Source organism: Lingula anatina, chromosome 1, assembly GCF_051362555.1.
Source record: "Lingula anatina isolate TDL-2025a chromosome 1, LinAna3.0, whole genome shotgun sequence".
Lineage (NCBI taxonomy): Eukaryota > Metazoa > Brachiopoda > Lingulata > Lingulida > Lingulidae > Lingula > Lingula anatina.
Window position 1 is genome coordinate 29,066,872 of NC_141767.1, and position 13,401 is coordinate 29,080,272.

Consider the following 13,401-nt stretch of genomic DNA (forward strand, 5'->3'; position numbering starts at 1 on the left):
GTTAAGTCGAAGTTTGATTTCAATTCTTTGAGTAAAGAATTGAGGGAGGGCTTAACTGAGATCCGGTTGCGCGCGCAGGGCACTTTTCAAAGTGTTTGTCACATTAACCACATGGAATTAATTACATTAATTCCCCACAGCTCTCTTCCTCTATAATACAAGCAATGAGCTGTAACCCAAAGTTGGGTGGGAGGGTGGCAGTTAAGCCCTCCCTCAATTCTTTACTCAAAGAATTGAAATCAAACTTCGACTTAACCAAGGTAAGTCTCGTTTAATTTTTTAAATTCTTTTTCGTAAGAAGAATTTCGTTGGTCTTAACTGAGACTTTAAAGCTTAATGTGACAAACATTTCATTCATTTCAAAAGATTCTTTATTTACCCAGAACTCCATCCTGGAATCTGTCTTGATTACTTACAATGTGCTTGTCATAGAACTTCACAGGTACTTTTCTTAGACCAACCAGCTTTGTCAATAATGACTGATATAGGTACTGCAGAGGCTTTTGCCTTAGAGGTAGCTGCAGCTCTAACACTGTGAGAGCTAAATGTATAAGTGTCTATACCAGCTCTACTCATAACAGTTTTTATCCATCTTGCTACTGTGTCTCTTGCGACATTATGATGTGGTTTCATGTAACTTATTAACAAACGTGCACAGTTCTTGTCATTTCTCATGACTTTCGTGCGAAACAAATATTCCTTCAATACAGTATACACACAAAGCCTCCTGTCTGGAGGGTAGGCCTTAAAAGATACTGAAACAACATTATAACCTGGCCTATTTTGTTTTAAAGAACCATCTAACTTGAACAAAAACTCAGTTCTCAATTTTTTATAACCTTGAAAACTTAACAACTGCAAAGTTTGTGTACGTGCAGCTTGTAGAGCAGGATCCCGGAGGGTTGAGCATGCCCGGAAAGATCACCAATTTTCATGTTCCTGGCAATGACCTACATGGTTACCTATATATGAAAATGGGAGTCTGCCGTGTTTCCAGTGGTGGGTGTGGTCAGGGGGGTCCAAAACATAGACCCCTCAAATCCAGCTAGCAGGACTTTTTAGGGGAACCCTAAGAAACCTATTGGGGGTCCTCCAGCATGGCCTCAGGTATATTAAATGGATACTGACAGACAAATTGAGTGGTGGGGTGTGGCCGGCAGACCCTGATTTATAGGGGGTGGAAATCCGGCTAGCAGGACCTAAAAGTTAACCCTTAGAAAATAACTGGAAAATGTTCCTTAGAGTCCCAGGAAGGTAAAATGACCAACGACAGACAATTTAAGTGGTGGGTAGTGCCCGGCAGACACACCCAAAGAGCCACACCCCTAATGTACAGCTAGCATGCCCTAAAAGTTAACCCTTAAAAAATAACTGGAAAATGTTCCTTAGAGTCCCAGGAAGATAAAATGACCAACGACAGACAATTTAAGTGGTGGGTAGTGCCCGGCAGACACGCCCAAAGAGCCACACCCCTAATGTACAGCTAGCATGCCCCAAAAGTTAACCCTTAGAAAATAACTAGAAAATGTTCCTTAGAGTCCCAGGAAGATAAAATGACCAACGACAGACAATTTAAGTGGTGGGTAGTGCCCGGCAGACACGCCCAAAGAGCCACGCCCTAATGTACAGCTAGCTGTACCAGTGATGTAACTTGTTCAAAACAAGCCGGATAATGTTCAGAAGAGTTCTAGGATATAGTATTGACCACTGGTAGACAATTGTAGTGGTGGGTACTACCCAGCAGACACACCCAAAGGGTCACACCCTTAATTGGTAGATATTGCCCTTAAGAAATTCCCATGATACTCCACCCTTGGTGTTCAGCTGACCCGACCTGTTTCAAATTATTTTGAACAAAACTGCAGAATAATCTATTCATAAAGATACATTTTTATTTGAACATTGTTATTTAACTAACAAATGCATACAGAAATGACAAAAAATTAAACAATATCATGACCACATCAATTTGGCACATTAAACAAACAAGGACATGAAAAAAATTGAGCCCGAAAATAAGTGTGGTATATAATTCAATATTTTAATAATTTTTTCAAGTTGAAGAATAATGAATATTTTCTTGTGAAATTTTAATGTAATAAGTTTTTGTCAATTTGGTATACAATTACATCGCTTTATTGCATCATTATCAAACACATTTTATTATTTCTACTGATTATGCATGTTGACATCCAAAAAACAACACCCATTGTAGAGTTCAAATCCACCCTTAAAAATTATCAGTGGGTGAAAAATGGAAAAAACAAATGTTTCACTCATCAAATTCTGAGTCTGATTCCTCACTCCATGCTTCGCTCTCTGTATCTGATGTAGGATCTCTGTCAGTCATTTCTTCTTCACTTGACACAATGTCATCTTCATCTAGACTAGAATCATCTAAAATATGATCTCTATCCGCAAACATATCATCTGGAATGGCTGATCCCTCAAACCACACCGGCTTCAATAGGTTATCACTTGTATCAACAGCCCATCCATAGTCTACAGGCATCATTCCCTCGCTAGGATTGGCTGTTGCAGCACGTGTCCAAATTGAGGTAACGTACTGAGCCCTACGAATTTTCATCTCAAGGGTACGGCGACATGGTGGTAATAGGGCACAGTCAATCTTTTGGATGTTTGCAAGTGGACTATGCTATAATTCAAAAAAGAAAAAAATCATATAGAGGCAATATTGTATTTGTTTTGGCATTTCTTGTATTAGATACTGTATTCAATTTGTGCAAATTAAAAATTAAAATTATTCTTAGGTACCTGATCAAACTTTCCTGTCATTTGAATAAGTCGCTGGTGTCTAGCTTCATTAACATCACGCACTTTGCCTTGGGAGTACATGAGGCAAACAAACTCTGAAGCAAAATCAGCATCCACCATGGCCAGGGGTATCCCCATACTAATGAAGAAATCCACAAACCGTCTACTGCTATCTTCATGACTTTCTAGCCAGTCCAGAAACTTTGTTTTCCCCTTTCTTAAAAAAATATGTATACTGACAGACATTTAGGCAAAACAACACAAGTATAGGTGAAGATTTATATTCATAATGTACTAAATATACACAAACATTAAATAATACTGAATATCAAGTTTAAAATGAGAAAAAATTGCAATATCGCTGTAATTATAAAAGTTCACACATAAAAACGTGAAAAGATAATTTAAAAAATGACATACCTGTAAAATGCAGAGGTAAAATCACAGCCAGTAAAGGCATGATATCCAAGCAATGCCCTTGATAATCCACTTTTGCGATCTTCAAGGACATCAGCAATGTTGGTTACATTGATGTATCTTCTATTGTTTCCCATGCCACTGTCCATGATGATGTTACCTATGTTGTCTCTGTGTTGCCCAATGATACCAATCAATATTACGAGTACATCAGTATCTGAAGCTCGTACAATGATACAACCATCAATATTCACTGCATGGAAGGCGATTAGGGTATCAGCCTCTTCATGGTTGCCTTGCAGGTGTGGTGGACTGGTGGTGGTTATGGAACTGGATTGTTCTCCATTGCCTTGATACTGAAAACACTTGCCACCATAGGAGACAAATAGCCTTTTTCCTTCAAGTATATTGAAGTACTGGTCATTCTGCCATTCGTTCAGCAGAAATTTGGAAAGCGCAGTCTTGAATCCAGTGTTTGAAAGAAGCTTCTTTCCACTTTGTCTTATGGTTTGGTCTGGGCCAGTGATGGTATACTGGGTTTCTGAGGCACCACGCAGGCTCCGTTCACTATCTTTGATCGAATTCTTCATGTATTTATCGAAACAGAGATGGACCTCTTGGGCTCGCCCAGAACAAACAAAAGAAAGAATGCATCGAGCAATAGAAGCATACGAGGCTCCAATATTGGTCTGGGAAAGGATGGTGTGCAGAACAAGCCCTCCATCAAAGACTTGTGAAAACTGTATTGGGAGATCTTCTTCTAAAATTTGTTGTGTCTGATATGTCTCCAGTCGCTTTGCCAAGGCTGCTTTGTCTGTTTTCACGTGGGATCCATCACAATGTGCTATGGACAGAGGGTATGGTGTTAGTGGATATGAAAGGGTATTTTGTAAGTCAAAGTGAGTCTTTTCAGCAACTACAATCAAAATTCTTACGAACATATCCCTCACACTTTCGGCACTCTGGGTTGCTCTCTTTGAAGTAGATACTTTTTGTTTTTTTGTGACATTCTGTGCAGCAAAGTTATCGATGCGACATCGTTTAATGGGCTGAAGAAATCTTCTACTGTTACTTTCCCATTCATCTTGGAATTTCTCTCGCTGATTCTTGCCTCTCTCTAATGTATTCAACAAGTAATCTGCTGTAGCTTTGGTTGCTTCTTGCCCTGTGGCTACATTGATGAGAGCTCCTGGCGAATCTTCAGAAAATGGGTTGCAGAATTCATCTAACTTTGTACTCAGTGAATTGAATTGTCTGTTGTCTCTCTCTATTCTAGATGACCTGCATTGAGATGCTGGGGTTTCCCCTTGCTCCATTCCCGTTATTGCTCTAAGTTCTGTCACAGCAAGAGCCCTCTGTGTCATGGTCAGTGACCATCTGCGCATGGCATTTTCTGAGTTTCTAAATGCCACAATACCTGTCATACGGGAGGCAGCGTCACGGTTGACAGTTTGTTCTAGGGAGAGGTCAACTGCAGATCTACTATAGCTCTTGTTTATCCGTCTGATGGAAAATGCACCCTGTTCAAGTATTTCAATTAGGCGCGTGTCTGCACTCTTGAGCTTCTGAAGGAAAAGTGATCCCCATCTGGCATAGTTTGGGCGGTTAAGAGCAAAGAAAACCTCCAGGACTGTAGGCAAAACATAAAGGTAACCATTGACATCATTGGTTTTTACACATCTTTGTAGATCCCTGTGGAGGCGATTGATGAGAAAGATGTATATTCCCCAATACTGAGCTGTAGCACCAAGAGATCCCCTGAGCACTGCTTGAAAGAAAGCTTCATAAGATTGCAAATGGAGGTGAACTGCTGGTGTATCAAGGTATTCTTCTACTGAGGCTGGGTCTGAGGGCACTGAAGACATCAAAGATTGTATTTCATGCTTTTCTTCATCTGGAATGTCTACCAAAAAGCGGTTGTAGAGCTTCTTTTCTAAGGTAGTGGCTAATAATTCATGGATTCTAGAACAGCGGTTATAAAATTTGCCCTTTATGAACCCCATCATGGACCCCTCTGCCAGGATATCACACTCCGAGAGGATGAACTCAATGCCACTGTCATTGATGTAGGTTCCCACTGCTCCATAAAATGCAAGCTCAGTGTGGAAGTTGCCAAGCATAATCAGCAGCTTGTCAAATAATGGTGCATCAAGGGACTGGATAGAGTACGCTTTTAAAGCAATTGCCAAGTCATATGTGACCACAGCATAATCTTGGCCAGTTTCATTTGCAACATTCATTGTTCTCAGCATTGTTTCCCTCACCACATCGTTGTTTGTTGGGGACTTAAGTATAGGATCCATGTAGCATATTTTTTGCACTGGCAAGGGATCTGTGATGAAACTGCTCATGAATCCTGCATGTAGAGGTACTCCACTGTTCTCACCGAGCTTCCAGAACCATAGGAAATCGAGTGGGGTAAGGAGGGATGAATATTGGTTTGTGTCCAGGGATGTTGTACTTGATGGAGAGAGAATAAACTGGGCTCTGTTAAGGGGCTTTCTATATGGTTGGATAGTATGCTGATAACCTTCAAAATTGCGCCTGTTTCTCCCTTCTCTAAAATTCATTATGCTAGTGCTTTGGAAATTGCCATCTTGAAGGATATTTTGGTAGGTATGTCCCACAGTGGCATGCAGGGTCTCCTTACCGTCTAACGTTTCCACATGGGCATCATTGTTGTCCCAGACACTCGCTGTCGCAAGATTGGGCTTCAGTTGGATTCCGTCTGGGGCGTCACTGCCTTCAACCTGGACAGAGTATGCGAATTCTGTTTCCAGGCCCTTCGCCTCAACGTAACTAATAGAGTGGCCCAACCTATTGAGGATCTGGATTGCTAGTTTAGACCCAGTTAAAGATGAAAATCCAAGACCCATAGCTACATGTTTCCAAGGCTTTACAGTGGCCCTCGACACATTAAAGATAACATCAGAGGCCAAGGCATTTACTTTCCTGTCCAGCACTTCATTATTTTGTTCATATGTGCCACCAAGGAGAAATCTGAAAAATAACTGTAGCTGGTCTGGTATCTGTGGCGAAGATTCTTTTAGGTTCTGTACTGTAGCTGGATGTGGGGTCTTACTTTTGGGGAGTTGTGAAACAAGTGATCTTAAGTGTAGTGCTGCCCATTTTAACTTCATATCTTCTTCATTCCTCTCGGAGTTTGCATACAAACGAGCCCTTGCCTCTTCTTCTGTCATATCATTACTGAAGACAAAGTTACCACTGCGTTGATCTGCTAACTTTACTGTCACCTTGTCACTCAGCTGTTCTTTTATCTTTCTTGTCAGGTGTCGCATGGCATAGTCTTCAATGTCTCCTCCTTCTCCTCCTGCAGTGATATATTCTTCTATGTACAGTGTTAGTAAATGACTAATCAATAAAGGGGTTTCTTTGAGCACAACTTCATTCTCAATATAATACTTGATACAATCAAATGCTTTCTTATGGAATACCTGAGGTGTACTTATAGCAGCAGTCTTTTCAAAACAATCAGTCTCTCGTAGGAATTCGACTCTGCATGATTTGTGATATTCTGCCTCTTTTGCCCTAAGATCCACACCACTTAGCACAAGGCTTTTGAATGCTTCATTTTTGGAAAATTTGGCTCGCTGTAAAATAGATTCACATCCATCTGATGTTGATATCCTAAGTCTTGGTTCTTCTTTTCCCCTTCTCTTTTTACGTGCCTTTCCACAAAAAATGCATGTGCCTTTTAGAAGACCCTGGTCATCTGATTTTGGCATTGTACTCAAGCTTCTTGTCTCAATGTGTGCTGTTTTGGTGGAAGGCTCCGAAGAGGGTTGTGGTTCTTTGGGTCTCTTAACTGCTGTATATTTTCTATAGCATGATGGGTGATATGGAAAATAAGTTTCCTGACTTACCAAAATGCTTTGTGTGACTCTGTGGTAAATGTCTGATTTTAGTTCTCTGCGTGAGTTTGCAGCTCTCTCAATGCTTAAAAATGTCTGGTCATTTGACATCTTTATTTTGTCATCCTCCTCTTTGTCTTGAGAACAAAAAATGCATTTTGGTTGAGAATGCATGTCATCAGTTTTCTGAAAAGTGATAAAGAAAATTTTCTATAGAAAAAGAAACATATTGCTACTGAAAAAATACAGATATTATTAATTTTTAGAAAACATTATACCAAATAGTTTGTTTACATCTTCATAATAACATTAATGAACATCATGAATGATCACTTGTTTTGACTATTTAATGTAGAAAAGATGAAACTAACAGAGACACATACCTCCATATTACTATCAACAGGCATGTTAAGTTGTGCACCAAACATAAGCTCTTGTGTGCTTTCATTATCAGAACCTAAAGATCTTTCTTCAGATTCCATTATGAAATTTATAACTTCTTTTTCTGGAAAAATATGTGAAACATTCTGTCACATTTTGTCTGGACTTTTATATAATGATGTTGCAATTAACAATATTTTATTCATTTTTAACTTCTTCATCTGCATGTTGAGTTATATAGAAATTCTATGTAACAATTGTCGAAGGGTACAAGATAAGTTCAAGCCATGTGGCATTTTCAATTCAAAGAGGTAGGCAAATTTCAATCTTGTTTTCATAAAAATAAGCCTTTAAGATAAGAAAAATATTTTTACCTTGGTTGCCTGATATCCTTGGCTATCTGGTTTATGTGAAAGTAATCTTAGATGAATACTTTTGACTCCATAAATACATGGATTGTTTTAAGGGCTAGAATTGCCTCTACCCTTCTGTTTCTAACCTTGATAAGTGTTTGATGATTCTTTAATTACCACTCAAAGTGGGTCAAGCTGAAATTCCTGGAATTCTCATCAGCTGGCATGTCTCTGACCCTTGTCACATTATATTAACAAAGCTGAACTAAGCTGACATTGACAAAAATGTTATGATCATTGTATCAGGCCTTTTTAAACTTCTACCCCGACAGGGTTAACAGATGTATAAGTTATAATTATAATTAAATAGAATGATTTGACAAATAATTAGGTTATTCATACTTACCTTTCTTGAGGATACGGATATCCAAAAGGTGTAGACTTTGCATTTGTCCTCTTCTTTTATGTTACAGTGCTTGCTTAAAAGCCGATATACTTTCGCACATGAGCCACCTATAACCATCAGGGGTGTGGCATTTGGGTGTGTCTGCTGGGTAGTACCCACCACTAAAATTGTCTAGCAGTGGTCAGTACTATATCCTAGAACTCTTCTGAACATTATCCAGTTTGTTTTGAAAGAGTTACATTTCTGGTACAGCTAGCTGAACATTAGGGTGTGGCTCTTTGGGCGTGTCTGCCGGGCACTACCCACCACTTAAATTGTCTGTCTTTGGTCATTTTATCTTCCTGGGACTCTAAGGAACATTTTCCAGTTATTTTTTCAGGGTTAACTTTTGGGGCATGCTAGCTGTACATTAGGGGTGTGGCTCTTTGGGCGTGTCTGCCGGGCATTACCCACCACTTAAATTGTCTGTCGTTGGTCATTTTATCTTCCTGGGACTCTAAGGAACATTTTCCAGTTATTTTCTAAGGGTTAACTTTTAGGGCATGCTAGCTGTACATTAGGGGTGTGGCTCTTTGGGTGTGTCTGCCGGGCACTACCCACCACTTAAATTGTCTGTCGTTGGTCATTTTACCTGCCTGGGACTCTAAGGAACATTTTCCAATTATTTTCTAAGGGTTAACTTTTAGGTCCTGCTAGCCGGATTTCCACCCCCTATAAATCAGGGTCTGCCGGCCACACCCCACCACTCAATTTGTCTGTCAGTATCCATTTAATATACCTGAGGCCATGCTGGAGGACCCCCAATGGGTTTCTAAGGGTTCCCCTAAAAAGTCCTGCTAGCTGGATTTGAGGGGTCTATGTTTTGGACCCCCCTGACCACACCCACCACTGGAAACACGGCAGACTCCCATTTTCATATATAGGTAACCATGTAGGTCATTGCCAGGAACATGAAAATTGGTGATCTTTCCGGGCATGCTCAACCCTCCGGGATCCCGGACTATTGAGTCAGAGCCATGAGTATCACCAGCTTTAATGTCAAATCTTTGAGAGTTATATGCTTAACAGGAGAAAGTTTCCTCAAATATGTCAATACTCTTTCAACATCCCACACCTCTGTGTATCTGGGTTGTGATGGTCTGGCTGCAAACACACCCTTCATGTATCTGATAATTAATGGGCGATTTCCAATTCTGAATCCATCAAAGTTTATTCCTAAAGCTGAGAGAGCTCCACGTGCAGTGTTCAAACTCTCATAACCCAAACCTTTATTAAATTGTTCAGTTAAAAACTCGATTACTGCTTCCAAAGTTGGCGAAAGTGGAGTAATCGTCCTTTTACTACAGTACTGAAACCACCTGTTAATGTGTGTGTTAAATTGTTTTTGTGTCCCTGTTTTCCAAGACAACATAAGTATTTTGGTAGAGTCCTCTGAAAATCCTCGTTCTCTGAAACTATTCCTGACACTTTGCAAGCAATCAGTCTTAATTTCCCTTCCAAAGGGTGTTTCAACTGCAGGTGAGGAAGTCTTAAAAGATTCTTCTTTTTCTGTATTATGACTGGTTTCTCCACCAACAATTCCATCAGTCTCGGAAACCATGCTTGTGTGGGCCACATTGGTGCTACAATGATTCCCTTGGCTCTGTCCTGTCTGACTTTCTGCACACAGTTTCCCAGTAAGCTAAAAGGTGGAAACAAATAAACTGAGTTAAAAGTTTCCCAGTCAATGGTAAAAGCATCAACAAAAGAGCAGTTTGGATCAGGCTTCCATGAACAATATGTTTCTACTTGAGCATTTATTCTAGATGCAAAGCAGTCTATATCTGGGATTCCCCAAAAATTACATATCTTATGAAAAATCTTGCTGTCTAATTTCCATTCAAGATCATCCTTGAATTCTCTGGAAGCCTTATCTGCTGCCTCATTATTTTTGCCAGCTATATGTGTACATGTTAACCAGACATCATGTGATATACACCAAATCCATATGTCACATGCTACTTTATTACAGTTTTCAGAAACTGTGCCTCCCATGTTGTTAATGTATGACACTGCCGTAGTGTTATCTGACATCACCTTAATATGCTTTGACTTAAGATCATGTTTGAGGGACTTGAGTGCATTCAAAATGGCCATTAATTCTAATACATTAATAGGCAATTTACCCTCTACATCCGTCCATCTACCTCCAATATTATTGTTTTTATAACTTGCACCCCAACCTAAAGTGGATGCGTCTGTATGTAAAGTCTCTGAGGGGTTTGGTCTAGCAATAACCCTATGCTGGGATTTCAAGTTGACAATCCACCAAATTAAATCTGACCTCATACTGTTTGATATTATCATGGGTGCATCATAGTTACCCTTCGATTCTTGTAAAGCCTTAATCTTTGCTCTTTCTAACTTCCTATAGTACAGTTTGCCATAATCCACAGCTGAAAAACTTGCTACTAACAACCCAATGACTCTCGCCACTTGTCTAATAGGTGCCTTTGAAACATAATACAACTCTTCGCATGCAGAAATTATTTTCTCCTGCCTGTCAAGTGGCAGTGTTACTATCATTTTGTCAGAATCAATAACATTTCCCAAAAATTTTAACTTGCTTGTTGGTCTCAAAACTGATTTGTCTTCATTTATGATGAAACCCAATTTGGACAGAAGTGTAACTGTTGCATTTAAGTTCTCCGTACATTCTAAATCATCACTGCCAATTATTAAACTGTCATCAATGTTCCCTGAACTAACATAACCTAAACTTCTCAGTTTCCCAAAAACTGGTTTAAGAAGTTTTGTAAACAATCGCGGGCCTTCACTGACCCCATTGGGTAAGCAGGTATATTGGTAGATTTTATCCCTCCACTGGAATCTAAAAAATTTTTGCTGTTCATCTGCAAGTTTAATTGAATAATAAGCATGACGGATATCAACAGACCCCATTTTTACATTTTTGGTTATCAATGGTAGGGTTTTCTCAAAGGTTTCCATCTTAAAATGCTGATATGGAATGAACCGATTTAATTTCTTTAGATTCAGAATAAATCTGTATTCACCATTTTCTTTTTGTCTCAAAAAAATCGGTGATAAAATTTGGCCTGCTTCACTATTCACAGGAATAATCACTTTCATGTCCAATAATTTTTTAATTTCTATGTCAATAATGGACATTTCTAACCTATTAAACTTGCAATTTGATTTCACAATGGCGGGAATCCCACCGTTGAAATCTAGATTAATATGACAATGCTTTACAATGTCAAGAATAAATAGGTCACTTGTAATCAGTTTCCACTGATCAATAAAGTCAGCCAATCTACCTGCTTCAAAATAATTATTTACCTCATTTATTGCTTGGGCAGATTCCTCTGTCCCCTGCGTACATAGTTTTTTGCAAAAGAAGGCCCTGCTCCAGGATCATCCTGCCACACTCTGGGTCTTCCCCCTCCAGTAGGTCGATTAACACCTCTGTACACAGATCCACGGCCTCTGGCACCACATCCTCTACGTCCTCTGAGAGATCTGTCAAACAATTTATGTTTGATTTTTGAGCAATCCTCTATATCCCTTGCCATTTTGGGAAGATCGTCTCCAAATAAAAATTTTTGGCTGTAAGTCAGCTCATGACTGCAGAGGTGAGCATATTCTCCGCTCAATTGCGTTTTCAAAAAATCTTTCCTTGTCATATTTATCTGCCTGTTCATATGTCCCATGAGTGCTAGGACATCGTTGCAGTTTTCGATCATGCTGCCAATATGATCACTCGTGTCCTTTTCTGGATTCCTTTCGTATAAGGCCATCTGGTTTACAGTTTTAACTAAAATGTTTGCACCTTTAACCAAAGTATGTGCTATGTTTTGCATTTTCCTATCGTTTGCTTTGGTCCAACCTGGGACCTGGTCCCATATCAACTGGTTGGTTTTCACGACTTGCAGGTAATCACAGTTACCTGGCCTGTGGTTCTGTTTTATCAACTCGTTTAAATGTTGTTCGTCCAGGCCATTCATAAAAAGATCGTTCACAGTTTTGGCCAGCACATCATCCACGTTGTCGGCCATTTCCTCCGACATGTTAAACTTCTTGGCCATGTGCTTAAACAGGTTGTCTTCCGTGTCGGGAAGATACGAGTCCAACTTCCTTTTTTCACCCGATGTGCCTGCCTCCTCTGGCTCAACACATTCATTATCGACGTAAACTTCGTCGTCATACTGAGAATATTGCGCCTCCATATTATCAATACAGCTGACGATGTTCTCTAACCTGCCGTCCTGAGCGTCCACAGAGGCTTTTAAAGATACCAGTAATGACATAATATTATCCTCTGACGAGGATTTCTCCACAGACTTAGGGTTTTTGGAAGCCGACTTCCCTTTACCCTTCCTGCCATCACTCACGTGTTCAGGTCCATTTTTAGTAATGGTACTACATGTAGTTTCGTCCGCCATGACACCACGTGTCCAGAAGCAGACGACGAAACCTGACTGAAATTGCGCCAAATACCGTTGCAAACGGCAAGACCACTGTCTATAACGATATAGCATGCACCACGTGCACAATAAAAATCACCCAAAACCACGTTTCAGTGAAAAAGATCAGCGCCACTAGACAAATTCGCCCTTCAACCAAGGAGTATTGCACCAAGACTCCTTGCTTCAACTAGCGTGCAACCTAAAGTGCCCTGCGCGCGCAACCGGATCTCAGTTAAGACCAACGAAATTCTTCTTACGAAAAAGAATTTGGTATACAATTCATACAGAAATATTATTGGAAATTAACTTACGGTAATTCTCCAATCTATACGAACGCTGCAATTATTACGAACGAAACGTTTTTTCTCTGAATCTGAATTTTTTGTCTCCGTTCTGTACGAACGATCGCTAAACTCACCTTGGGAACAATTTAAATTTTCCGAACGCAAGAAAGTGTGCCCAATTGAAACTCGCCCCATGATTCGTCAAAGCGAGTTTTCAGACCACCGTTCCAAACAAAGGAACTGCCACTTGACAGGAGAGATTGTTATCATGTATTTGTGCTGTTTTTAAATGAGATGATAGGAGGACTCAACCTGCCCGCCGGCAGCTGCAGGCCAGTTTAAAAACCCTATTGTTATTTAGAAATTATGAAAGAATCAGTACACATAAATTACTTACTGTTTATTATCATTTCTTAACTTCTGCTGGCCGACTGGATCATCAACATC

The 13,401-nt window shown here is 39.9% G+C and overlaps 2 protein-coding genes across 8 annotated transcripts in view; both read right to left on the reverse strand.

Annotated features, from left to right (window-relative positions):
* LOC106180403 (E3 ubiquitin-protein ligase rnf213-alpha-like) overlaps nucleotides 1-13,401 on the reverse strand; it is an 82,282-nt gene that overhangs the window by 22,302 nt on the left and 46,579 nt on the right. The gene's annotated exons all lie outside the window — the stretch shown is intronic.
* On the reverse strand, nucleotides 944-11,525 carry LOC147764202 (uncharacterized). Its single transcript, XM_087002933.1, has 5 exons — nucleotides 10,370-11,525; nucleotides 7,448-9,885; nucleotides 3,196-7,250; nucleotides 2,776-2,992; nucleotides 944-2,656 (listed from the first exon to the last, which is right to left on the reverse strand). Exons 2-5 carry the CDS (start codon nucleotides 7,544-7,546, stop codon nucleotides 2,273-2,275), a joined length of 4,755 nt encoding a protein of 1,584 aa, XP_086859059.1. The 5' UTR covers nucleotides 7,547-9,885; nucleotides 10,370-11,525; the 3' UTR covers nucleotides 944-2,272.

Excerpts from the sequence above, each read along its gene's own strand:
- LOC147764202 (XM_087002933.1), bottom strand. The coding sequence starts at position 7,546 with ATGGAATCTGAAGAAAGATCTTTAGGTTCTGATAATGAAAGCACACAA. Across the intron at positions 2,993-3,195 it reads TTTACCTCTGCATTTTACAG|AAAGGGGAAAACAAAGTTTC; the intron begins GTATGTCATTTT and ends TATTTTTTTAAG. Across the intron at positions 2,657-2,775 it reads TGACAGGAAAGTTTGATCAG|CATAGTCCACTTGCAAACAT; the intron begins GTACCTAAGAAT and ends TTTGAATTATAG.